General features: G+C 40.4%; 1 protein-coding gene and 1 long non-coding RNA gene across 2 annotated transcripts; one reads left to right on the top strand and one right to left on the bottom strand.

The window, feature by feature from the left end:
- Window positions 1-1011: 1011 nt before the first annotated feature.
- On the top strand, window positions 1012-20918 carry tspan17 (tetraspanin 17). The gene is made up of 8 exons (XM_032527658.1): window positions 1012-1652; window positions 8682-8732; window positions 11253-11399; window positions 12090-12260; window positions 12708-12833; window positions 13358-13408; window positions 15527-15643; window positions 15901-20918. Exons 1-8 carry the CDS (start codon window positions 1566-1568, stop codon window positions 15964-15966), a joined length of 816 nt encoding a protein of 271 aa, XP_032383549.1. The 5' UTR covers window positions 1012-1565; the 3' UTR covers window positions 15967-20918.
- LOC116696582 (uncharacterized) lies at window positions 5288-23961 on the bottom strand. The gene is made up of 3 exons (XR_004333778.1): window positions 23950-23961; window positions 11113-11118; window positions 5288-5372 (listed from the first exon to the last, which is right to left on the bottom strand). It is a non-coding gene; the product is annotated as an uncharacterized LOC116696582 (long non-coding RNA).
- Window positions 23962-27478: the final 3517 nt, after the last annotated feature.

Genomic DNA, 27478 nt, shown 5'->3' on the forward strand with positions numbered 1-27478 from the left:
TTGTGTCATACTTCCCTGTCAGTGCAACATCTTACAGAGTCAAGGTGATAGTTTGAGGGCCGGAAATATCCCTTACAGCAACTCCTCAGGGTGAAAAGAAAACTAAAGCCAAATTCATCACAGGTTCATAGACTGCCATCTGTAGGACTCCAGACAGAAGTTCAAATGAGGCAACACTGAACTGTTTGAGTATACACATACAACTGTTTCTAAAAAAAAAGATTTCACATATCGTATGATCTATATATGTTTTAAAGAATTGATCATAGTAATTTAAAGGAGGCAGGAACAATAAGACAATAGCCTAGAAATTAAAGAAACAGATCACTACAGTATACGTTTATCTAAGCAAGAAATGAACGTAATTCCAAACTGAGATTGTTAACTGCAGACATTTTAACATGTCATAGCTACAGGGAATAACTAAGTGCAGTCATGATTAATGTGATTATTAACACCTGTGCGATGACAAATCAAACTCTTGTCATCTCCTATACTTTTCCAGTGCCAGTGTCCACATTAAGAATACATTTATCGTATCAATTTCAGAACAGTACAGACTCCTACTAACCTTGATTCTCGCTTCCTAAATCACACAATTACAACTAATGTGATTCTGCACAGTCGCTTTGTTGCAGGGATAAAAGTGTGATAAGAAAATTAGGTGGCAAATAGTCAGCAGACATACAATAGGTTTGGGAGCTCATATTCAAAAGCTGAGAAGTTTCCCTTTGACAACTCTCCTCTTTTTTTGTGGATTTGTGTTGCCAAATATAAATTACACCATAAGATAAAGAATGGAAGGTCCATAATAATCATGTATTGTTAAATGGAACTAATTTGCAGTGGAAGGCAAAATTAACAGCAAGGTGGCCAGTGAACCATGCCAATATACTGTTGGATACTGGATACTCTATCTGGATGCTATAGATTATATCAGGGTGATTTGGCTAGTCCTCGTTTTGCTCTCCACCCAGTAAAGTGAAAGTCTTCATCAAGACACAAGAGGCCGCTCTTGGGGTGAAAAGGGCGAAAGTTAGCGCAGTGGTTTCCTCGTTTGACAGCAGGGGCCGGGGGCAGGTTTTACAGCACAAAACAACAAGGATGAAGCTTCCTATGGAAGATGCGGCAACAGAGATAATCGAGGAGACGTTTAGCTGAAAGACCATCAGCTTTATCTCTATCTCCCGGTGTGCGCTCCGAAATTAACGCCAGGCAATTTGAATATCAACTTATCGTAACTGCAGATGAATGTCTGTGCCTGAAGTGCCCCTGCATTTGTTGTTGTTAGCTACTAATGCTAACCATATAAGTTGCGAGCTAGCTGGCCTAGCAAGCTAATAGTTAAAGCGAGGAAAAGATAATTAGCCGCATATGTTTGATTTACTTAATGTTGTCCGACGAGTAAACTCGGGGTTGTATAGCTAGCTGATGGAGCCAGCTAACGTTGGCTTAATGTGTTCTAGAACTACAGCTTTGGTTAAGCTTTTAAAGTACCAACCGTAGTAGTTAGTTACCTAGCTAGCTAGTTAGCTTGCCAATTAGCCACCACTATCTTCGGAAGAATGAGTAGAAAACACCGTCACTTTAAAGGAGCCGAAGTCAGCTGCTGCGTAAAATACTTTTTATTTGGATTCAATATTTTATTCTGGGTAAGTAAATACATTCTTTGTATGGTTTGGCTGTCGATATCATAAGTAAATAACTCTAATGTTGCTTAGCTACTTAAAGTCTCAATAGTCTGGTAAAGTTAGCTTAAATTTAGCACTGTTGATGTTTGCGAATTGGAACTTAAAAGATCCGTGAGGTGTCAGTAATACACCTATCAATATATCAATATAATTTAAGTTAGAAGTAAAGAAGTATTAAATCAGCTTTTCTCCTGCCATGTGTTGTTGTTTACGCTATGTGTGGTAAGTTACTAGCTAATTAACGTTACTTTTTGGCGAAGGAGAGTAGTCACTAGTCAGATGTGCTATAATTCGTGTAACGACTTTAAAGTGTTAAATGTCGCTTCATTTACTTTAGCAGACGTCCACAGATTCCCAAGTGTTTGTCTTTATTGGCCTTTGGGCAGCTGCAACTTTACCTTTGGCGTGAAGTTAACAAATATAACCAGTCACTTTGAATACTTCATTACTTTATTATCTTTTAAGAGTAGCTGGTGGAGAGACAGTTACAGCTAGCCTCTCTCCCTGCTCTGTCTTGGCAGTAAAGATTGGTACCATTGAGTTTGAGAAATGACATGTCTCTTCTGTATTGTTAGATACCCCACCCCCCATATTTATCCCTCCACGGTCTCAAAAGTTCCTCTGTTCAGTCTCCTTCACCCCACCCTCCTCACCCGTCTACATTGCATCTGTGGGCTGGTGTATTACATTGTCTGTGGCAGAAGGAATGGCGTGTCTGTGTGCCCCAGAGGGTCTTCCCACACACTGTTGGAAGGAAAAGGTTACCACCCAGCCTTGCTCTTTTCAAGCACCCCTTTTCACTCCATCCACCATTATAGTGCTCCAGCTCTGTGGGACAGCATTGTTTCTCTCACTCACACACCCACTAACGCACAAAAAGGGATGGTGATAACAAAGACTGGGTGGTGGTGGTGAGGGGAGGCTTGTTGTGACGACTCATCAGGCACATGGGATCCACATGCAACTGGATCTCCTCCTTTTGTCACCACCTTTTCATTACTCAACACTCCCCTTCAAAGTTAGGACGAGTATCTCACTATAATCTATCATGCTTTTTATCTGTGAAACCGAGGTGATATGCTAAAAACATGTCACAGGCCATAGTTTAAAAAAAAACAATGCAGAAATTCATTTTACAACTGGCCTCAAATGAAAGGTTCTCTGTCATTCAATATGACTGGAAATATTGAGTCATAGGGCTGTAGTGTTGTGTCCGACTCATTGTGTTCTTTCAGACGATTTTGACACTCAGGCCAAGCTAACAGTCCTGTGTCTAAGCTCTCTAAAACTGTAGAACAAGTTCCAGCTCGCTGACTCTTTCCGTTAATAATTACTAGAAGATGTTCTCTTGTCTGTGGTGCTGCGAAATATGATTTGACAGACAAGCTAGTGCATTGCCAAGATACAGAGAGATGTTTTTTTTCCCTCTACAAATCAACCCATTTGTCTTTTCTATAGTGATCTTGTCAGGCTTGAAAATGCTGCCTAAATTGAGACCGAATGCTTGTAAGACCCTAAATGTTGTGAACAAAAAAGAGCAGTAAGACCTAGTGCCTCCTTTTCTGTGTGAATTCTTCCAGCACCCAAGCTCGCTGTTGACAGCCAGATGTTTTCACCCACGAACAACATAACTTCTCTCGTCCTTACAATAGACCCCTTCCACACATCCACTTCATCAATCATACTTTTTGCCTGAGCTGCTGGAGTGTTTGGAAGCTCTGCATGCTGTAATTAAGAGCTTGTTAAGCTGTAACCAAGTTGCTGGATTGGTTGGATGCAGGCTGTGTGTAGCCAGCTACAGTTATAAGTGTCTAAAAGGGACATTGGGTTATCACATCGCAGGTGGACAGCTGTAAAGACCCAAGTGGGAATGCAGCCATTTGAGGACACGTCACTCAAGCCACATTTAGAGGTTGATAGGGATTCATGTTTCCACATACTGTATACGCAGTATGCATCTCTGATTGCAATGAAAGAAAGCATAGCAGACTTTTTCCTGTGCGTATTGTAGAGCTGAAATAATAAGATGATTATGCTATTAGTTGATCTATAAATTAAATTAGCTATTTACAACTTCTCAGCATTTGATGCTTTTCTTTGTCTAATACACGTCAAACTCAAGGCCCGGGGGCCAAATCTGAGCCCTCACAAATTTTGATCCGGCCCTCATTGCCACTTAAGTTCACAAGAAATCAACAACACATTTTCAAAGAATTTGACCAAATTTGTCCAACTTGCAGACTTTGGACTTTTGATCAAACAAAACAAAAATTGGAATATGTCGCCTTGGGCTCTGGGAAATCAGAGCGGCCATTTTCACTTTTCTTTTTTCAGACAACTTTTTGGCAAAATCTATATAATCAGCAGGTCAATTGATAATAAAAAAGAAGTTGTTAGTTGCACCTAGGACTGGGTGATATTACGATATATACTCAAAATTATATAAAAATCTCTATTAATATATATAATATATTTTTCTATATTGTGTCTATTGCGATGACAAAAAAACTGAAGACCGAAATGTGCTGAGATATGAAATGACCCATACTGGGATAGAAGGTTTTAACCATATCTCCCAGAAATAAACCAAATATTCGTATCGTTATTGACCTTAAAAATCCTTTATCGGTCGGGCTCTAATTGATATCATATCGTCAAGAGTGGCTACGTTCACACGGCTGGCCACATTAGAGATTCAGCTTTTTACGGAGTCAGCGGAAGGGCAGTCACACTTGAGTAAGTCTACGCTCTGTGTATTTGTGTGTGTCCGGGCAGCGTGGAGCTTGGTTTGTCTGCTAGTTAGTTGAGGTTAATGGGATCAGCTGGCTTAGGGAGGCATTTTCTCAAGTGTTGATAATCTCTCTGTCCACATGGAGAAGAAGCCCTCGCTCTGGGACACACACATCTTGCAGCAGCACAAAATAACCTGAAAAGCCTAATTTAAATAATGAGGCGGATACAGGGACATCTAGTTCCAGACTTTGTTTATTTGCTTAGGGATAAAAGGGACATAGATTAGATAGAATGATACAAATGCACCTAAGTAAGGGAAACAAATTACTTACTAGAGCAGGTGAGATTTAAAGAAACAAATCCTGATGGTCTTTTAAAACCTCCTGTCTCCAAATAAACAGAAGCAATGAAGTATAAACTAGGGAGGCACCAAACCCAGATTTTTGGGGTTCTGCCAAATACCGAACCCACGGGTTAAGATTCTGCCAAACACCGAACTGAATCCTACTCCCAATGTCCACAGCAGTGCATTTTTCATTTTATTTTAATAAATTATTATTATAATTAACTGTAACACAAAGAATATACATTATGCCAGGCACACAAGTGGGAAAAAATATTTTTGACAAGGCCAATATTTATCCTATCTCAAGATCCAATCAAGATTTTGTCAATAAAAAAGCGCCTGGAGGGGATTTTATAACGTGGCTCAAGCAGATGGAGTAGCTTGTTGAATCCGGTGTCTTCCACTAGCTTTTCTAAAGGGCTGCAAGTCAGTGGCAATCATTTTCCCAATCCTGAATGAATGGCTTTGGCTTGTGGGTTATTCGATGCCCACTGCTGGTTTGGTGTAGGGCTAACAGTTTTTAGCTGTGACTTTGCCGTACCTGAAGTTGCTGCATTTTGGCTGCTGTCTGCAGATGCCTTCATGTACAACTCGTATTCTTTCTGATGTATCATACGCAAATGACTTAACAGCGGCAATGTTGTGTATTGTTTAGGGTTCTTTCCACCACGAGACAAATTGGAATTTCAGATTGAACATGTAGTTCAACTTGAATCGCCTTCTTTTGACCAAAAGTACTGCCAAACAGCACTTTTCTGCTCACAGGGTCCATTTTTATTTTCTCACAGCCTACTGGATTGAAAGGGCCACCTACGTAAACACCTTCCTGTAATCAACGGTGGCGACATTGTGTTGACCAGCGTAGCGCTCAACGAGTATAGAAGTAACAAGAGGATAAAGTCAATGGAACGTTGTGTTGCATTCAGGCCAAGATGGCGGAGCTGCAGCTCAGCCATGGGTGCTTTTGTTGCAATGGAGTTTTGTCTCTTGTTACCTATATACTCTTTGAAAGAGCATAAACTCAACACGTTAGCCCCTTTTTTTTGTTGAGTTTCACTTCTTCTTACTTCTCTTTGGTAGCGTTCGGTTCGGCAGCACCCGAACTCCGTCAAAAAGCCTAAAGCTCTGCCAAACCCAAACTCTGGGTTTGGTGCATCCCTAGTATATACAAAGCAAGAAGAAAGATGTTGTAACTTGACTTTCTTGGTTTTACTGTTTAATTGCTGAGAGATAAGGAGATAAATATTATGTGGATCTCATATAAAATTAGGTGCTTGGTGTTTTTTGCCCCCAACATGTCCTTCTAGGCAGCGCGGTAATGGTCACCCTTGATTTCCACCAGAAGCGTAACATCTGCGGATTGGCTCCACTGCGTGACGGCTCCGTCCTCCGCTGTCCGTCAATACCCACCAGGTCGGGATTTGTTGCGGAACGGCTGCGGCCATGACAGACAGCTGAAGCCTCGAGGACTCATGAGGTCTTCCAAATTCATGTAGAATAGAACCACAGAAACAACTGTTAGTTTCCATCCACAGGAGTAGAGAGGAAACAACTCTGTGCTGTGTTTTCAAGGTGTAGTGCAGGGAAATATGATTTGCCATGAGCACGGTCTTATTTTATTTTGAAATTAACCGGGTGTTCTAATTTGTTTCTGTGCTCGATTTCCTATCCCGTACTATCTGCCGTGTGCTGAACTTCTGCAGAGCTTTCCGTTGCGGCAGACAAAAATAGAAGCTCTGTGTATCTGCTCCCGAGGGCCGCGGATTGCTGGACCTGGGACGGAGTCGGGGTGCAGCCGTTCCGCAGTTGGTGGAAATACACATGTTGACTTTAATGGAAGCCTAATGACTCCGCCTCCGTTCCGGAGCGGATCCGCAGCCACTACGCATCCGGTGAAAGTTGGGGGTTATGTTTAGAGATAAGGTTAGGGTTAGTTACCTGGAAGGTGACGTTGGAGGCAAAAAAAAAGCACCATTCAGCATAAAATTAGCATTTTATGTTTAATTTTCACTTAGTTTTTTTTATTTAATGCTCACTTAAAAGCACTGATTATCTAGAACATTTTAGTCCCAGGGTAGCATTGACAGGGTTTAGCACAGGTAGTGTGTTTCAGTGCCACCAAGTGACCTGAATTTGACTCTGGATACCCACACTGTGGGATAAGTTAAACAAGGAAACAAAGCAAGCACTGTACAAAGGCAGGTTAAGTTCCGTTTCAATGTACTCATTCTGTCAAATTCACTTTGATCAAAACCTTTTTCTGAGGGAAGTTTGGTTTGCAGATGGGGCTTTAAAAGACATAATACCGGTACAAATATGCTTATATGTTAAATAGTGTGTTAGGCTAAATAGAAAAATAAAAAAAACTAGTGAAACTTTGAAGTAGCGGTAGGTCTAGTTTCCTTTTAATATTGTGATCAAAATGAAAATGCATTTATTTATGAATTTAAGTTTTGTTCAGCAGTCTGGCCTCCCTAAAAAGGAGTGTTTCATTCTACTTTATCTGTTTGTTTCCAAAGAGGGTCTCAATTATTTGTGTGTTTTGTAAATAAAGTTAAAAGAGCTATTCATGGGGAGAGAAACACATTGCAAAATAGTGGAAGAAATAGTAAGCCAAAATGGCAAGGTACCAGGCATGGATACCTCCAAAGCTGTCTCACTTAATGCTGCCTTCAAGGTTTCCTCATGTTGTAGCAGTGGGAAATGCAATTTGATGTACATTTAGGTATTTTTGCCCGAAATTAAATTTGCTGTATAATACATGTAGAAGTACAAACCCCAATTCCAATGAAGTTGGGACGTTGTGTAAAACGTAAATAAAAGCAGAGTGCAATGATTTGCAAATCCTTTTCAACCTATATTCAATTGAATACTCTACAAAAACAAGATATTTAAATTTTAATGGTAAACTTTATTTTTTTTTGCAAATATTGACTCATTTTGCACTGATAACAATCAGGATGGTCCACCTCCACTTTGGCCCGGAGGGCGTGGCGTCCATGATTTCTAAAAACAAATTAAAATGTGGACTCGTCGAACCACAGCACAGTTTTGCCTTTTGCGTCAGTCCGTCTCAGATGAGCTTGGGCCCAGAGAAGCCGGCGGAATTTCTGGGTGTTAATGGCTTTCACTTTGCATGGTAGAGTTTTAACTTGCACTTGTAGATCAAGAAATTTAACAAATAACATCCTCAAACTAAGGCATACCTTAAACATACAGAAAAATTACCTTAAGCTGTGCAACTTTAACTTTTCAGAACTACAAGTTTCAACCTGAGACTGATCTGTATAGGCCTCTATGTAAATATTAGTTATACTCTATTTTATTTATTTAATTGATTACAATGTCACACAACTCTGTTACACTTATGCTAATAGATCGTTTATCAGCTGTTTCTCTGTGAAGAGAGTGGGTGAGAGAAATTGGTCGCAATAATCGGCTGTTTTCTGGCTCTTTAGATCAAATTGTGGTCACCGCTAAGTATTTTCTTTGTGTTTGGTAGCTGTTGTGTTTGGTGTAGTTTCCTCATCCATACATCTCTGTGATTTACTTTGTCGGGTCCGATTCGTGGAATGGGTGATTAAGTTTCTGTTGAGATGCTGAAGCATTGACATCAGCCCGGTGTGCGAAGGTAATAATCATCGTGCGGAAACACCGTGAGCAACAAAACGTTGGTAACATTAAACAAAGCTTGGAGACAAATTTTTTTGCACTGAGGATTGCCAGGAGACACAACTGTAAATCAGAAGTGAACACACCACATCTTCTGATAGACAGTTCTATTATTTGTCAGAGTTTTTTTTTTCTACCTTTAACTTTAGTTGATGCTTATTAAGTGTAAAACATCTTGATGATTTCACCGTTGCTTTCCATCTGACCGGGAAGTCTCCTCTGTGTGCTTTGTTTTACAGTTACTTGGAGCTGCATTCTTGGGCATAGGGCTGTGGGCATGGGCGGAGAAGGTAAGTATAAACACATGCACACAAACACATACTAACACATACATAGCTAAAATTCTTCTCCAAATTCCAGCGGGAATAAGATGGGAGTACAATTTGTAGGCGAGCGATTAGATGAAAACAGGGCTTTTAAGAGAAGTGGTGTGGAAAATAGAGGCACTATTCCTGTAATGCTTTGTAGCACTTAAAGCCATATTGCATGATAATAGTCCTGGTAAACATGTCATGCTTGACTCTTTGGAAATAAATGATGATGTTGCTGCAGCAGCTTATGTGTAATTTGTGACTATTGAAGCTAGTGATAGGCATAGCTACAAGGCCAACATTACAAACTCATATGATGCATAATCACCAGGAATTTAAATGAGAATTCCGATCAATTCCAACACGTAGCTCTATTATTTGTAATTTTGTGCTGTCAGTAGAGAGAAAAATGAAAACCATCATTGTTGCTTACACAGTGTTATCCTCCTGCTAGAGTTAGCACCCAACAGGCTCAAGCAGGGCAAATTTTAAACGTGTTTTTAGCATGTTCGAAATGTCATTGAAAATGCCTACCCATGTGCAGTGGTTCCTTCCGAGTGAATACAGCGTATCTGACTGCTGTAGATGTGAAAGAAATGCAGACAAGTTGTGCTAATTCAGCTCTGTTCAGTTCCTGTGTTGAGACGGAAGGACTCTTAGGGACTCTCTTCAAACTATAACACCAAAAAGAGATACAAAAATATTTTCAATAATAGGCATTTTTTTAAAGTAAGTGCTGTAGTACAACTAACAGGAGACAAGTTATAATTGAGGTAAGTTTGCAGACACTGCTATTTAATCATTAAATTAATAAATATTTTTGTGTCTCTTTTTGTTTTTATAATTTGTAGACGTCCTTAAGCACTCAGAGCTGAATTAGCACAACGTTTATGCATTTCTTTCACATTTACTGCAGTCAGTCACTGTGTTGACTCAGAAGGAATCAATACATATGGGTAGGCACTTGAAACCGGAATTCTCCTTTTAACGCCTCTGCCCGTCACAAAATGAATGCCTCAAATTTGCATGGGAACTAGTTATTGTTTATTTACCACAGTATACCAGCTACAAAGATCAGGTGCTCCCATTAGTCTCTCATGTGCAGTGGATCATGGCCACATTTAAAGCTCCTTCCAATTGAGGTAACAGTCAATTTGTTCATTAATTAGCTAGAAATTGTACCAGTCTGTTCAGTAAATGCTGCACCAGCGTGGAAGCATGTACTGATTAGTTACGTCTGGTCATGAACTTTGTGCAAGTAGGCTTGAACCGGAGTACCTTGGTGGAACAGCATGAATAATTTAAAGGGATTAGGCCGAAACATGAATAGCGGGTACTGGAAAGGCATAATGTTGAGTTTGGGTCTCGGTGACTAAGATGATTAGTTTCTAGCCTGCTGCGTTCAGCCAGAAAACAGCCAGACTACATTGTTTCTGGGCTTCATGCTTAAATTCAAATGAGGGCTCTTCATTCTGCATGAGTGCCATAAAAACACAAGAATATAGTTATCCCTTTATCCTATAGTTGTCCTTTAGCTTAGTGCAGTTGAAGCTTAACTTAAGCAGTATGAGATTTCAGCTTCTTGGACTTTTGCTGGTGTTTGACATGTGGATGACATGCAAACAGGATGTCAGAACTGAATGAGCAGGCGCCCACATTTACCCTGGTAGGATCAAATGCATGAACACGGAACACACGTTATATAAGAACACTTGCTGAAACCTTTTTTACACACAAAACTGCACTGCTGTGACATTGACTCATTGTGCAGGGAGCCCATTCTTTGACATCAGGGTGTCATTTCAAAATCCGAATTGGTTTTGATAGCCAAGTAAGTGTGACACACATACAAGGAATTTGACTCCCGGCTTTTTGTAGCTCTCCAAGTACGTGCACAGAAATAGACATACGGCTAAAAACAAGGACAACAAAGCTGAACAAGGTAAACATAAACACTATAATTGTGTGAATGAGAGGCAGGCATGATGCAGACCAGAGAGTGACAGGAAAAAATGTTGGATACACTGTGGCCCAGAGGCTGTGAGGGCAGGATGTGCAGAGAGGAAGGACAGATGTCCGTTTGTGAATGTTTGCTGAAGGCTCTGAGCTGTGCCTCTTCTGATAAATGTTACTAGTTTCATAGGTTGGACAGAGATCTACTGGAGAGGGAAATTGTGTTGTAGATAAATTGATCAAAAAACCCTCTGGGGCTCTGTTATTGTATTGAGGAAGCAACACACTTGGTAGATACCATTCTAATAAAATAACACCTTTGCCTTTTAATATCTTTGAACAGGACAACACCAGCTGGCGTCTTGGCTGTGTGATTAGTTCAATTTTCACTATTTCTTTTTTATACCACATTCTCTTTTCAAGGTTAACTGTGTGTTTTTGAAGAGAGAGGGATTTGGGACCTTGTAATAAACATAGTAAGGTTTGATTTTGGACATATTTTAGTCAGAGTCACCACTCTGTTTTGTCTTTTTTCTGTTCCCTCAGGGCGTGCTGGCCAATCTGTCAACCATTACAGACCTAGGGGGCTTCGACCCCGTGTGGCTCTTCATCGTCGTAGGAGGGGTCATGTTCATTCTGGGCTTTGCTGGCTGTATTGGAGCCCTCAGAGAGAACACTTCCCTGCTCAAATTTGTAAGCCTGTTCCCGACATTACCAACACAGACACCATTTTCACCCACTTCACACCCCCCTATTTCTGCAGTTGACACCAGAGCTGAGCCTGTCACAGCAGCAGGTGTCACTTTGTCTCACCCACGCCAAATGCTGGTTGCATGACAAAAATACATGTTTTCTCATCACTAAACCAAGTCCTGTTTTATCAGAAAGCAGTGATCAGAAACACTGATCTGTTGGGTTCAGCTGTATTGATAACTACACGTGACTTACAGAGACAAACTTGCTGGCTCCGATTCTGAGTAGCTATTAAGTCCAGCCGATGTCCATTAGCAGCAGTAAGTCAGGCGTCAGAGCAAGGAGCCAATGTGGCTTTTGTTCATTTATCATTAGCCGCGTCTCCTCCTACATTTACTGTAAAGGGAAAATGTAATGGCACCTCTGGGACTGCGGTTTTTGTTGCCACACTCTCACTCAGCAAATCAGGACAGGCCCCACAACCAGACCTGCACAGGGACATTACATCAGAGTTGTTGCTTTTTCAGAATTTTACAAGAAATGCTTGAATGAAGACAAATGTTATTATTGTTCTGATCCTTTAGAAAACACGCCCAGATCCCCTGATTGAAGTGAGCGATGGATTGTCTAAGTGCTTGTGGGTTTCACGTTTTTGTGTGTGTGTGTGTGTGTGTGTTGTGTACTTTCCAGTTTTCTGTGTTCCTGGGTTTGATCTTCTTCTTGGAGCTCACTGCGGGGATCCTTGCCTTCGTCTTTAAGGACTGGATCAAAGACCAGCTCAACTTTTTTATCAACAATAATGTCAAGGCCTACCGCGATGACATAGACTTGCAGAATCTCATTGACTTTGCCCAGGAATATGTGAGTCCACACACCTACGGACTACAACTTGTGTGTCACTAACAGTAAAACGTTTCTTAGCTGGAAGGAGTCCCTCCCTTCTTTAGAAAGGTTGTTGTTTATATGAGTTTCAACACAGACTTAGTTCTGGGCAGAGAGGAGACTCAGTCAGCCACTGTAATTGTAGATTAAATCTATTGATTAATTGCATTTCCCTCAAATGATTATCCCATTCCATGAATGAGACAGTTTAGATAATTGGCTCCTGGGTGTAAACACTGGGCTCTGTCATGGCGTATTGTAAAGGCGATTACATCTGCTGTTTGTGTCTCACTATCTGTATCACTGTAAGCTGGCGACCCACCCAATCTGACTTGAGCCAGGTTTCAAAACCAGTTTAGAGAAAATAAATCTGTCGTTAACTGGAGTTGGCTGCCTAATCTCTGCCTGTTGTTGCTGATGTCTCAGTGGTCATGCTGTGGAGCTCACGGGCCCGACGACTGGAACCTGAACATCTACTTCAACTGCACTGAGCTGAACCCCAGTAGGGAACGCTGTGGTGTCCCCTTCTCCTGCTGTGTCAAAGACCCTGCAGTGAGTAATTCAACCATAGTAATGCATGATTAATCAGACATAATTATATATCCGTATTTAAATAATCTAGAGCTGTAAGGATTAGACGATCAACAGATAATTAATCAGCAACTATCTTGATAATCAAATAATTGTTTGTGATTTAAAAAAAAAAACATTTTCCACTATTTTCTGGACAAAAATATTAATCAAGGAAATAATCTAAAAATAAAAAAACAAAAACAAAACTAGCTTTGCATTTCTTTTAACATTCTAATTCATTTTGAAGGCTCGTAGAATTGAATTCAGAAAATATTCAGAAAAATTGACATGATGGAGTATGAAAGAGTATTTTGGCTTTTTCAGACAATTAATGACTCCAATATATAGTTGCATAATTATTGTAGCCATTATCATGGAGCCATACTCGGTTGACCCATTGTCTTATCAATACTTTATTTCTCCTCTCGTCACCCCAACATCTCAAACATGTGATTAGTTGTTGAAATGGAGAGGATTCTCACATTTTTGTATTGTTCTTACAGGAGGATGTCATCAACACGCAGTGTGGTTATGATGTTCGGCAAGTTCAAGGGGTTTGTATCTCTCTCTCTCTCTCTCTGGTCTCTAATAGTGCGTTCCATTTACCTTCAGAAGCCAACACTGGGAATGACGTCACAGCTGAGTTGAATGCGTTCCATTTACAAGTCGGATTTTTCATTGTGGGGTTAGCTGTAGCCAGGTTAGCCATACTTAAAAATTCCAGTTTATAAAAATGCATTACGCTGTTTTTTTGCATACCAACAGCTTAACAACATGTCCAAAGAGAGAAGTTGGACAGGACTGTGTGCACAACTGATTTAATGAAACACAAATAGGACTGTGCTTATATCTGCATGTTACTACAGCTTTCATTACTGTTGATGCACTAGGCAGCCATGTTGGATTTGTAGCTCAGGGTACTCTGATTGTCAGAGTTCCAAGCTCGGAATTCCGAGGTCAGGGGGCTTTTCTGACTTTGACCTTGGAAAATCCGACTTCTGGGTACAAATGGAACGCACTATAACACTTGTTTAGATCTCAAGGGCTCGCTATATACTTAACCCTATATTAGTTTTACTTTGCTCTCCTGTTATTCTTATTCTCTAAGACCTAGCTCTATTGTGTTATTTTTCAAATAAATCAAGATTTAAAAAGTATTTTAAAATTATAGCAGTTAAACAGAACCAAAACCTAATTCACAGTAGAGTCAATGTCAGTAGTGACGCAAGATTGTCAGGGAAGGTCAACCTTAAAATGAAGGTAAAGCTGCTGAGTGGAATTAGTTCTGATGGCGAGCTGATTGACAAGCTGCAAGCCTGTTTGAGTGAAACAATCTAAGCATTTGTGTAAGGTGGAGTGGCGATCACCTTCATCTGTTGAGGCGTAATTGCTTGTCACAAACCCCCAGTAAAAATGTATTAATGGTTTAAATAAATGACATTTAATTGAACTAGTTAAATTTGTATTTTATAGCATCTTTACTTATATTCTTGATAAGGATGTGGAAAAGTTTCCTTTTTTTAAAAACATACTAAATAGAAGTATACCTAGAAACATGTGGCCAATGCAACAGACATAGGGAATGCATAGGGTTAAGTTGCACACAGACTCCTCTTCGTGCTTCTTGCCTTAATAACAGATTGTTCTTCTAACAGGGATAATTAGGCTCCAGTTATAGCCTAGAGAGCAGCCTTACTACACTCTGTAATTGGCGACTCAGTGGGTTATGCCAGTCCGTTCCCTTTTCCTCTGTGTGTGGGTGTGGTGGTTACAACTCACTGCACTGCAGTCAAAAAGATTGCTGTTGCTAGGCGCACTGCAATACGGTGAACCACCTGCCACTGTATGAATTCATTTTTTCTGTGTGCACTTCTGCTAACGCCCTGGCTGTTGACATTTTGTTGAAACTATCAGAGATGGGCAGTAAGTTTCTATCCAGCTTGTTTATGGAGTGCCTGCTGGAAAAGAGGAAGAGACATGCGGAGGACAGCAGCACAATAAGGCAGAGGGCTGAAATAGCTTTAGAGGAAGTTCACAGGCAGAACAACATTGCATTTCCTGCTTTTTTATTGGCTGCCAAGGGACTCCCTTTTCCTCTGATTGGTTGACAGCTAGCTTTCAGGTTTTTGCGAAGAGAACAAAGGGTTTGTCTGGTTGACTTGTCTTGAGTAACAAAGAGAGCATTGTTTAGGGTCCTGTTCACACCCATTCTCTATCCCCATTTTAGTCCCCTTGCAGCTCTAAATTACACCATTTTATGTCCATCTGTGAATAGACCATGTACATCATCGTTTGAATCTGACAACGCAAACAGCCAGCTGTCCAGCAACAGGAAACAGCTTCTGCCTGCCTACAGCCCTGACGGGGTCCTGACTGACTACACTGCCTTGATATTCTCCATGATGTCAAGACACTGACACGCTGTAATTTACAATTGACTCAGCCATCACTCTCCCCTCCTCAGCAGTGAAGGAGTCACTGGGCAAAATACTATATGTGTTGTTTGCTTTGTTCAGCATTAGTCATAGGTAAAAATTCAGATGTTTGTTTAAATCGTGCAAAAGGCCAATGTCCTTTCTGGGATCGGATCATTCTAATTCTGATTTTAAGAAACAATGTATTCGCTCACAATTTTAATTTACTTTTAATATTTTTTCTGTTTTAAAAATAAGGACCTGAACCGGCAGAAATATATCTATACCAAGGGCTGTGTGGGACAGTTCGAGAAATGGCTTCAGGACAACCTGATCATTGTAGCTGGAATCTTTGTTGGTATTGCACTTTTGCAGGTAAGATATCCTTTTTTGTACATTTTTTTCTTGCAAACATTTACATGAGGAAACCTATTGCATTTGAAATGAGGTGTTTACCTAAAAGTAGCAATATGTCTGGGTTCTGAATTTGTATCACTGCCATCTCATGGTGACAACGGGTAACATCAAGCAAATCTCTGCAATATAGCAGTCTGCTCTTTTTGTAACTGTCTCTGATCTGATCTCATTTTCTCCAAGCAACACTTAACCTATTGTCCTGTGTTCCTCTGCAGATTTTTGGTATCTGCCTTGCTCAAAACCTGGTGAGTGATGTCAAAGCTGTCAAAGCCAACTGGTGATAGGAGAGGTGAAGTAAGGGAGACCTGCCCCACGTCAACACAGCACAGAAAGAGTCCTGCCCAACTGGGGACGGAGAGCCGACAACCTTCAACTTTGTCTTCTTTGCCGTTGAGCTAAGCAGCACATTCACACTCTCACACTTGCATATGTGCAGACACAAAGAGTTTACCTTCCTGTTTATCAGTGACACTTGAATGAGGAAAAGAATATCCCACACAAACCAAACAGTAAACACTTTGTCTATACCTCCGCTGGGATTTTAACCCAAATATACAGAGGACGGTCCTGCCTACTTCGTAGTTAGATTCTTTCTATTTTTTTTTTTTCTGATTTTGGACAAGTGTATTTAAGGGGCGCAGATGCACAAAGACTCTTATCAATTGGGAGATTGGAAGCCATGGATGAAAGGAAAAAAAGAAGAAGAAAGTAAAGCGTTACATTGTCACAGAGCCTCTTTACACTCAGTGAGGGGTTGAACATCTCCGCCTACAACATGCTTGTGCCCACTTCCTGCTGTAGGGAATCGTGGGTGGCTGGCTGGTTGGCCAAAAAATACATTGATTGATTTTCTTTCCATGGTGACCTTTTATGACCACTGAAAAGACTCTGAACTGGTCAAATCTGCAACTTCAAACCATTTCAGGGGATTTCAATTCTTACTCAAAATGTAAAAAGTGCCATTAATTTCCTGTGATAGGTTTGTCTCCTTCCTGATCTTTACATTGGAATTTCTGCACCCCGCCCCACAATACCTCAGGGCTTGGCCAAAAGATGTGCTTTCTGCCACCGGTTAAAAGCTTATCTGTTTTTTCCATCCATGTCTGTTGAATTTAGTTGGACTAACTTAATGCAGAAAACACTGACAGTTCCTTGAAAGTCACCCTGCTTGCCCTGCAGTGATTGTATTATCCTTTGATTTACTGAAGGATCTTGTATTTTATTATATGGGATGGCCTGGTGTGTTTAGGATTGTGGGACTATGCTATACAGGGAAATGGGTTTAATGATAGTTGAGATTATTGTTTATCTCTGAGCATCCCTCAGGCACATGGGATTGCTGGTTTTGGGCCTTTTTTACTTGACTTATGTTACCACATTTGTCTTATATTTTGTCCTCTGCATATTGAAATATAAGAATATTTGTCTGTTTATAGATGTCCTTTATTCATCCTTTATTTCCTATCCTTTCATAGGCACACATTTTTATTCTGGGTTCATAGTTTAACTTTCCCAGGCACCAGTTTTACCTCTCACTGCGAAATAGCTTCTTATTGTTGACCAAATAATATCAGCTGGCCACAAGCAAACTGCCAAGGTTTTGTCTGGCTACAATTGTGATTTTATTAAGAAATGGCGGAAAGAAAGAAATAGCATTTCTAGATAGCCAAAATGTGAATTTATTGTCCCTTTTTTATGTGGGAAATGCCAGTTGAAATGAGAAATCAAACAAATTAAAAATGTTATAATATCCCTTTTATCTTAAACTTAATGTTGTGTCTTTAGTTTGGACTGGTTTATAAATAGATTAGTAAAAACACGCTGTTACCTTTTTGATACTAGCAAAAGCCTCAATATAACATGAATGCTGCTTTAAAAGTTGACTAGATTATTGATAACGAGCTAACAAGTCTAACATGATGGCATTTAAGCAATTTGCAATGTTATTTGTTCTTTCTCCAGTTTACAGTTTGTATACATGTCACCTTTTGTTGTTAAAAGTCCTGTGGCAAGACATTTTCACTTTGAGGTTTTTTAACATGTGTTCCCCAAGCCCGCCATGGTCCGCCAGTGGCCAGAAATGGTGATAGGTGTAAACCGAGCCCTGGGTATCCTGCTCTCCCTGAGCAGGATACCCAGAGAAAATGAAGGCACAGGTGGGCTGTTCTGAAATCTTGCCCCTTATGAAGTCATAAGGAGCAAGGTTACCTCCCCCTTCTCTGCTTTGCCCGCCCAGAGAATTCGGCCCAACCCTGAGAGAGGGACAACATGGCTTTCAAATGAGCAAAGTGGCAGTTGATCAAGACCACACACCTAGCCTCCACCTTGCCGCCCCCCCTCTTCTCCTCCAAAGCTACAGACTGAGAAATGGCACATACTAAGGAAAGCTCATTGTGGGACTGGCTCTAGTGGCTTTAATTCTGCACCAAGGCTGAATTTTGGGAAAGAGACTTGAGAAATGGTATTAGGGGACCACTAAGGCCTATATAAAAGCATCCAAAGAGCACCATGTCAGGGGACCTTTAATAATCAAAAAAATCCTTTTGGATTCCATTATAAGTCACCCTCACAGCTTTTCATCTTCCTTCATGATCTTTGCGACACAATGTAGTTTCTGATCATATGACTGGGTTCACTTGATACTTTTGTACATTTCTGTCAGCATTTGACCACTACAGTTGTTTCTGGTTGTAGCAGTATCATTCAGATACACAGCATTGGCATGATTTGGGTGGGGTTTACAGACCCACTCAGTCCAAAAAAAACAATTTCTTGAATTGCAATATACATAAGTTAAAAGATGAGTAGCATAAATATTCTGTGAGCAGTACACCAAAGCTGTTTCTGCTTCACTGAGTCTGTCTGTAGAATATAGATATATGTTGGCTATATATGGAGCTCGTTCAGTATCGGCACCTAACGATCATCTGCTGTGCTTACATGTCACATGTTGCTTTCCCCCACATGCTTCCTCTTCAAAACATTACCTGATCTGACTGCACCTGTTTCAAAGCCTGTCATTGTTATGTATTTTTAACGCAGGGCTTGTTTTAAAAAACAAAAAAAGAAACGCAACACAATCATTTGAATTTAGGTGTCATGAATTTGCAAGTCGAATAGATCCCGAGGAGGAGCACAATGCATCTGTTCTGGAGTGACTGAAGTCAGTCTTATTGATTCTACCAGTTGAAATGGATGGGTTTCCATAGGTAAGGCTCATTCTTTTCAGTGCTGCATGTATACTCAGTGAGCAAGAGCCTCAAGCAATGTGAGAAAACAGACATTTTTTCAGACAGCTTTCAGATCATACATTTACAGAATAAAACACAACTTACAGCTGCCTGATGTAACATGATTTCTCTCTGTTTATTCTAAATGTGGGTGTGGGCTTCTTTGATTTCACTAATCGTTGTATATCAATCTGTCCCACTCAAGTCTAGAAGATCAGGATGAAACCAGTGTTTATTTTCTCTCCATACCTTTCTAGCTTAATCTTTTGAGAAGTGGGTTGAAACAAATAATGTGTGATTAATTAGTTCAACAAATTTTTGAAGTTTAACATTTTTCTTAAATCACCCAAGTGGAAGTGTTTGCTCAGGGTCTTGGACACTCTTTTTTTCCCCCTCTTAAAAAAACACAAACCCCTTTTGCTTATGTGTGCGAGAAGATTGTGTGTTGTACATGATTAAATGGTGGTCCGCTGCCTTTTGAGTGATTCTGAGGATCTGGCTGAAGGCAGATGGATGCCACGGGTGTCAGTTCTGCTGCAGTACAGAGCTACAGCTCTTAAACGAAACGCACTCCTGCTCTATCTCTGCAGCCCCCACTGTGTCTGGATGGATATGCCAATAATCAGACAGTAACCATGGTAATAAGGACAATAATGCAATACTAATCTGTTATAGCAGTGTGGCTTTAATATACATACTCTACAAAGGTGTCTTTCTGGAGTATGTTTTTAACACCTTTGGGTGATTCTGGTTTTGTATTCCTGTATTTATGCAGGGGAAAGGAGGAGGGAGAAAACAATGCTAATTATGCTTTGTCCTTTATTGTAATGGCCTAGCATTACGAAACCCCTTCTAATTTCTCTGCTGTTCCTGTGGGCAGTTAAATCCTTCTAAAGGATGTATAAGTCTGTATCAGCAAGGACCTACTGCTCCATGCTCAGACAGACATTCTTGGTCCCCTTGTACAGGGCAATGCACAAGACAAGTGAAGCTTAGGAATGTGACATAAAGTGTTGTCTTTAGTGTCTTTACTTCTGGATGTTATTCTGGTTTTTATATATATATTTTTAATTTGCTCTAGTGAGCATGACAGCAGATGAGCATTCCATTTTTTTTGCAGGTGTGTGTGTGTGCAGACCTTATATGCAATCACAAATAATTGAAATCAGCATTAAACGACTAGTTAAACAATGTTTTTGAGATAGTTTCTCACTCTCTTCTTCAGTAGCTTTAAACAATATGGATGATAAAGATCATTAAAATCATCACGTTTGTCCAGGTTTTGATCATTCTTAGATATAAAACATGTTTACTTTAAAAGAAATCCTTTATGCAAATAAATACAAAGTCAATGTCACTATCCTGTGATTCTGTTCAAGCTTTTACATCTGCTAATGTAATAATTTCTGTTATTTATTACACACATGAGCAGCACTTGAGACATTTGTAGAGCAAAACCTGAATAGAAGCTTTGAATCTAAAAAACACTATATTCAGTACAGCCCTATTCAGTCTTTGTCGTGTGCAGACGCTGGTCTAATCAGAGCACAGAGGAACAGCATAATTGCTGTGAGAATATTAACAGCAATATCACAGTTGTTAGTAATGATATTTCCATACCAGGTTGTGATTTGAACAAGAAGACGCAAGTGCAATCTGACTGGAAAAACAAAAGCATTTTAAGTTGAAGATGGGTTTACAGTTATAGTATTTAATGATATTTTAGCCACACAGAAACCACTATGAATATCCATTTATTCAGCTGGGCAACAAGAAAGGGTTTCTCCAGTTTACTTACAGTCTGTAAGTACAGTTTTTAGTTGTCTTGATTTCAGTGTACAACAAACAGAACCATGTTATCTATCCATTCTCTCAGTTTAGACCTGTCCACTTGGATGGGTAGCCTTGTAAAGAAATGTATATGAAAACTTTGGGACATTGTCTGTTACACTGTACATTGTGTTAAAATATGCCTCTTTCATATATTAAAGGATTTATGATAACAGGAGTGTTTTTGTCTTTTTTTTTTTATAACTCAATCAGTCATGGACAGTCATCACATTTATGCAAGTGCTGCATCGACAATTTTGACACCATTGTACCTAAATATTTTTACTAACTTATACCGTTACTACTTTTACTGTACTTGATGTGTAGTTACTGATCAATTTACAAATTGATTGAATTTACAAAAAATATTTCTTATGATCAACTTATAAAAGGTGATTTGTTTCAGACAACTTCATATATGTATATATATATATATATATATTATATATATATATATATATATATATATATAATTGGTGCCACCTCAAGCTAGTAAATTAAAATGTTGCTTACATGTAACCGCCTCAAAATACTGCAGTAATATAAATGATGTATGTTTAATAATATATTGGCATGAATGCTTTTACTTGTGATACTTTAAGTAGATTGTGCTGATAATAGATAGCCATGCTGGATTTTACTCAAATAGTTTTACACTTAGCCACTTTTCTGGCTTTTACAAAGGATCTGAATGCTTCCACCAGCAAACTCTTAAGGAGTCAATCAACTATGTGCTGTTAGACACTGAAGAATGAACGCTACACTAATTGCCCCAGTTACACTGTTGTTTTTAGGGTTTCTGTGATTAGAAAATGCTTTAATTTATCATATGATGGATGAGTCAGCCAATAGAGGGAGACAAACAGCTCAGACACTTGAGCACTTAGGCTCTGGCTTCATCTTTTAATCCTGTACGGCAGCAAAAAGGAAACTTATAAAGAAAGCAGGAAATTTGAGTGTGTATTATATTGTTGCCATTTGTGGCTTTTGGAGAGCAGCTGGAAGCTATAGAAATCAATTCAGTTACCTGCTGTTGCAGTGCTGCCTTGATGTTGAGATCAAAGACTAAGAGTAACTCGTATCCGTCAACTTCAGAGACTATTGACATAGTCTTTTACCTTGCAACCCAAAGACACTCCAGCAGGATGCCCAAACTGGAGCCGTTTACTTGACAATGAACAGAGGAATTAATACACATGCTTCAGTGCTCTTATGGCCTTTTGTGTTCCAGTGTCTGGCCATAGGGAATGGCAGTGAATGATCATTTGTAAACCTAGCCGTCCTTGAAAATTCATAAATGTAGGTTTGTACCTGTTTACATAAAGCATGCTGCTTCATGGCCTCAAAGACAGCTACTACAGCAGCGATTCCTCCTTTTTGATTTGATTTAAAGCAGCTGCTACCATAAGTGCTATCTGTCCAGTAACTGGCCATGCATTTTTATCTACACAGGAAACATCATGAACAGTAAATTGAATCAAGTCAAATTTCATACACTCAAACGGTCGTTCATCATTGAAAACCAGACCGTTTAATATTAAAAGGATACAGTTAAGTGATATCACTGCACGATACATGATCCATTCTCTAATAAGTAAAGTGAAAAAGACTACCACAGATCGGCAAGGCCACACTGCTGCTGCAGCTTTCTTGTTGTATTCTGCGACAAGTTGCAGGAGAGCACAAAGCACGCTACTGCATCGGACGTTGAGGTTGTGCACTAGTTTGAGTTGTAAGTTGAAAGATGCGAGCGAAGCCATTTGGTCTGTTGTGGTAACGCTGCCGAATATCCAGACGTTAAAGCCTGAGCAAGAACAATCTTTACTGAGTTTGTTGGTGGCCATGATGTTGTGTCCCTCCTCCCCAAGGAGTTTGGGAAAAAGTTAGATTTTCCAGCTCACTCCTTTTAATGTTGAAGGAGTTGGCTAAGGCGAACGCTAGCGAAGCTAAGCCGACGTGCCAACCATGCGTCAGTGATTGGTTATGGCAGATCCAGAGTGGCTCTGGACAGATCCATTAGTTTTAAACATCAACAGAGTACCCGCCTTCAAGGAAGTTACAGCTACATTGTGTAAGAATTTCACCCATCTAGCGGTAAAATTGTGTATGACAACCAATTGAATTTCCCTTTTTAGCACCCCCCCTCCCCCCCAATTCCGAGCGCGTTCTAACTCCTACCGTGGCGAACCCGAAATTAGCGACAACTCCGTCCGTGAGTGTCCCTACCAGTGTAATGATAGTTTTACTTTATTTTGGTACCATTTCATTGCTAACATCCGCTATCAGGTTCCAACAAATATGCAAGCTAATGTTAGTAAAGTATCAGTGCTATCCTTATTCTGTATATTGTACGAGATTGATAGTGTGAGGTGTCGTTTTACAGCGTAGGAGAGAAGCAACGAAAGTTTGAGAGTTTAATATATTTCTCTGAGTAGTATGAACAATCAATGAAACCAAAATTAGCTGTTATTGTCTGTCATTTACACACAGCTGTTTTAGCCGTAGCTGGTCTGTGTTACAACTGCACGTGACTTTGAGTGACTTGTCTGCTAGCAACATCCTGACACATAATTACGTTGATGCAAGGAGAAGTATCCTAGACGTCATTTTAGCGTTAAGCACAACCATGCTATAGTAAGCCAAGCAAGTAGCAACTATAACACTTCTAATTTACACAAACTTCGGCATCCCTTTTTAAAATCCTTGCTCTTTCCATCTTGGAAAACCCACTCCAATATTAGAATTTTATTTTATTTCTAGTATCAATTCATAACAAGTTATCTCAAGACACTTTACAGATAGAGTAGGTCTAGACAACACAACACTCCATAATTTAAAAGGACCCAACAGTTCTAGTAGTTCCCTCCAGAGAAAGCAACAGTGCGACAGTGGCGAGGAAAAACTCCCTTTTAGGCAGAAACCTCGGACAGACCCAGGCTCTTGGTAGACGGTGTCTGACGGGCCGGTTGGGGTTGAAATGAAGAGTGGCAATAACAGTTACAATAAAAGATAATGGAACAGTGACTAAAAAAATAGTTTGTAGTGGTTCGTGGCATAGCAGGGCACTGTGCGGCCTTACAAGGCTCAGCAGAGTGTAGCAGGATGTAACAGGGCATCATAGGACGTGTAGCAGATTGAACAGCTGCAACCATGATTTTGGAGCCTCCCTAATCCAAGAGTTTTACATTTTTTTGCCTCCCGAACTCAGACCAGAAGCTGATTCCACAGTAGAGGAGCCTGATAGCTGAAGGCTCTGGCTCCCATTCTACTTTTACAGACTCTAAGAATCACAAGTAACTTTGAATTCTGGGAGCATAGTGCTCTAGTGGGACAATAAGGCACTAATAAGAGCTCTTCAAGATAAGATGGTGCTCGACCATTTAGAGCTTTGTAGGTCAAGAGAAGGATTATAAATTCAATCCTGGATTTTACAAGAAGCCAATGCAGAGAAGCTAATAGCTTTTCTTAGTTCTTGTCAGTACACGCGCTGCAGCATTCTGGATCCGCTCGAGAGTTTTAAGGGACTTATTTATACTATATTTATTATACTTTGGTCTTGTTGCTTGTTGCGTTGTTGTTTTAATTCTCTTTTTAACTCAGTTACATGTCCTTGAGAATAGGCACAACAGGCTTTCAAATTGTTCATCAGTGTTGTCAATGGAGAGAGGCCAGTCTCTCTGCCAATGAAATGTACGAGAGTCTGGTAGGACCAGGCTAGGCTTAAAGCAACTCTAGAGAACTTTTCCCGCTTCAGTCCTCCTACAGGTTGGAAGTAGAATTGTCTCATTATGTCTCTTTTGAACTACAGATCCGCTACCTGATAACCTGCAAAGTGCTGTTATAGCCGGTAGAGAGCGAATGTAGAAGGGCCGTTCACCCTGTTACGAGTTGATGAACCTCTGAAACAATTTTGGAAACATTATTTTAAAGATACCCTGCCACACAAAACAGTTTTTGCTTGGCATTTTTAAAAATATGTTAGGTCCATATGTGTTTGAAGTGTCGTGATTGTGAAAATGAACTGATATCTCCTCTGTCAGCTCTAGCCACTGAAAAGACATAAGAGGAGAAATCATGTAACATATGGCGGTTTTCCACTGCATGGTATCTACTCGCCTCGACTCTACTCGCCTTTTTGGGTTTTCCATTACGAAAAAAAAGTCCCTGGGACCTGCTACCAGGTACTTTTTTTAGTATTACCTCAGTCGAGGTTCCAAGCAAGCTGAGGCGATCCCAAAAGGTGACGTGGAAACCTCCAGACCGCTGGTTGGTCGGATCACTACGTTTTTAGCAAACAAGAGTGTGTGTCCAGAATAAACGGGACATTTAAAAAAAAATGTAGCCAGATACCGACAGATTATCTACTCTCTGCACTATTCTCACTTTTCAACTGTTCAATATTAAGGGCTATTAGCAACTTTATGTCGTTTCCAATATTGCACACTGTTACTTTAAAAAAAAAACAAGACAATATATCAAAGAAAAGTTTTTATTTAGCTTTTCAAGTAGCGCATCAAACCCTCCCGTACACCCCGGTCTTCTTCCTCTGCACCCTGTGACAGTGTCCCCCCTGGCTCTGCTGGCCCAGATGCATCCCAGTCGTTGGCATAAGACTCTCCGTGACTCTCATGAAGATTATACGAAGCCCAGCAGGTCAGAACCAGAGATCTCACCGGTCGGACATCGCCCACCAGGCGGTCTGCGGCGGCAATTTTGCAAAGCGTGAATGCTCTGAAACACAAACGGTACACAGCATACATATTTTGGTGTGTAATCATGGTTGCTAAAGTTCATGTACTTTATATAGCGTATAGTAAATACTGACCGGGGCCTCTAACACATGCAAATGTTAGCTAACGTTACCAGGAAACTTAACTTACCCTTTTGTGTCGGCGAACAACCGTCATGTCGACGTCTGAACTCCGTCGGAATTCCCAAACTCCTGTTTTTTTTAGCGGTGATTTTTGTTGCTTCCTTCAGTTTCTTTTGAAACAAAACATTTCTTCTGGCTGTGGCGAGTAGCCGACATGCTGTTGTGAGTCGCGTTGAAAATTACATCATCACGCGTAGCTATGGTGACCAGCCACGCTGAGGCGTTACTCATTTTGCAATGGAAAACGGACACAGAATGCGTCGAGTCGAGTCGAGCTGTTACCAGCAGTGGAAAAACGCCATTACAAGAGCTGGTCAGTCTGACGTCATGTTGCCTGAGCTCATTACTATTCATGAGCTCGCCCAGTTGCGGTAAAGGATACTGATAGCCGGGCTCTCATTGGTTAGCTGTTAGTCAATCAGAGTCAAGCAGCTTAGCTCGTTGAATATGAATGAGAACTGGCACAAATCGAGCTGTCGTCTTGCAGGCTTTCTATACCACACTAGAATAGCTTAAAACAACAGAACGAAGGCATTTTTTCCAAAACAAATTTTACAGAGTCCATGGTAGAACTTCAGACATTACCACAAAGTAATTAAATATGTGTAGCAGGGCACCTTTAATTTACAAAAGTTGTCTAGTGTTGCTTTTAGCCTTGCTCTCTTTTAAAATGCAAAGTCTGTTGAGTTTGTTTACTCTACAGACTTATTAGTGAGATTGACGGATCATGCGAATTACTGCAGGGGCCCCAGTTACGGATCCTTGCAGCCCTGAAGTATCTGACTCAGTCCGTAGCCCAATAGCCCCTACATTTGTGTTCAGGATTTCACCATGTTGTATTAATCCTTGGCTGACCAGCTAAGCTAGATCCACACAGTTTGTAATTAGCCAATTAAAGAGCATGGTAGAGCCACAGTTTGCAATCTTAAAGGAGTGGCTGGCTGGCTGGCTGGCTGGCTGGCTGGCTGGCTGGCTGGCTGGCTGGCTGGCTGGCTGGCTGGCTGGCTGGCCTCTATTTGATGCTCAGAGAATAAAAAAGCCTCACTTCCTGAAAGTGTGTCACTCTGAGCTCAACCTAAATTTGAGTGGAGAAGTCAAGATACATTCACTTTAACAACACTGCATATCATGTTAAATAGTGAGGACAAATTAAATTCTTTCTTTCTATAGTTCAGGTTGAGTATGATAAATGTATGCAAAAGAAAAGTTGAAGGCAATATAAATACAATCAATGGTGGAAACAATATCATGTGCAATATTTAAGCAACTCCAGTCTTTATCAATGAAACCCAAATTACCAGACAGATCTTAACACAAATATGGTTACAGCAGCTCAGCAAACCACAATTTTTGAATAATAGGTAGAAACTCAGATGCACAGAATATTCTTAACAAGCATCAGTCAACTAGGAACACCGACACATTAAGAGGCAGTGGGAAAGGTTGGTTCTCCACGAGGGAAGGACCATGTCCGCCTCCAGATAGGGCTGTTAGTCCCGCTGGCGTGGACAGCAATTGATTTCATTGAAACGCTCTGAGGAGCAAACTATCCCTGCCAAGCTGTCAAAGGCGCCCATTCAGTAGCAGGAGACGTCACATCTGCGTCAGCTAACTTGGAGAAACAGACATCACATGACAGTACTCAGCTCCTCGCCTTTTCATGTGGTGTTGAAGGCACTCTTTGAGAGAGGGTAGATATGGAGCGGTACGAGGGGGTTAGTGACATACAGAAGTTGCTAGAAATACTAGTATTGGGGGAAAACATGTTTAATCCTCGAAGTGGTGTGCTCCTTCCTCATTTCTTATCTAAAAAAATAAAATGTAAATAATTACTTTATCACTGATCCTTGAGTTTTGACT

Source organism: Etheostoma spectabile, chromosome 10 (genome assembly GCF_008692095.1).
Source record: "Etheostoma spectabile isolate EspeVRDwgs_2016 chromosome 10, UIUC_Espe_1.0, whole genome shotgun sequence".
NCBI lineage: Eukaryota > Metazoa > Chordata > Actinopteri > Perciformes > Percidae > Etheostoma > Etheostoma spectabile.

Bases quoted from the DNA above. Each gene is read 5' to 3' on its own strand.
- tspan17 (XM_032527658.1), top strand. From the start codon at position 1,566: ATGAGTAGAAAACACCGTCACTTTAAAGGAGCCGAAGTCAGCTGCTGC. The intron at 13,409-15,526 runs GTTTGTATCTCT...TTTAAAAATAAG, and splicing joins ATGTTCGGCAAGTTCAAGGG to GACCTGAACCGGCAGAAATA. The intron at 15,644-15,900 runs GTAAGATATCCT...GTTCCTCTGCAG, and splicing joins TTGGTATTGCACTTTTGCAG to ATTTTTGGTATCTGCCTTGC.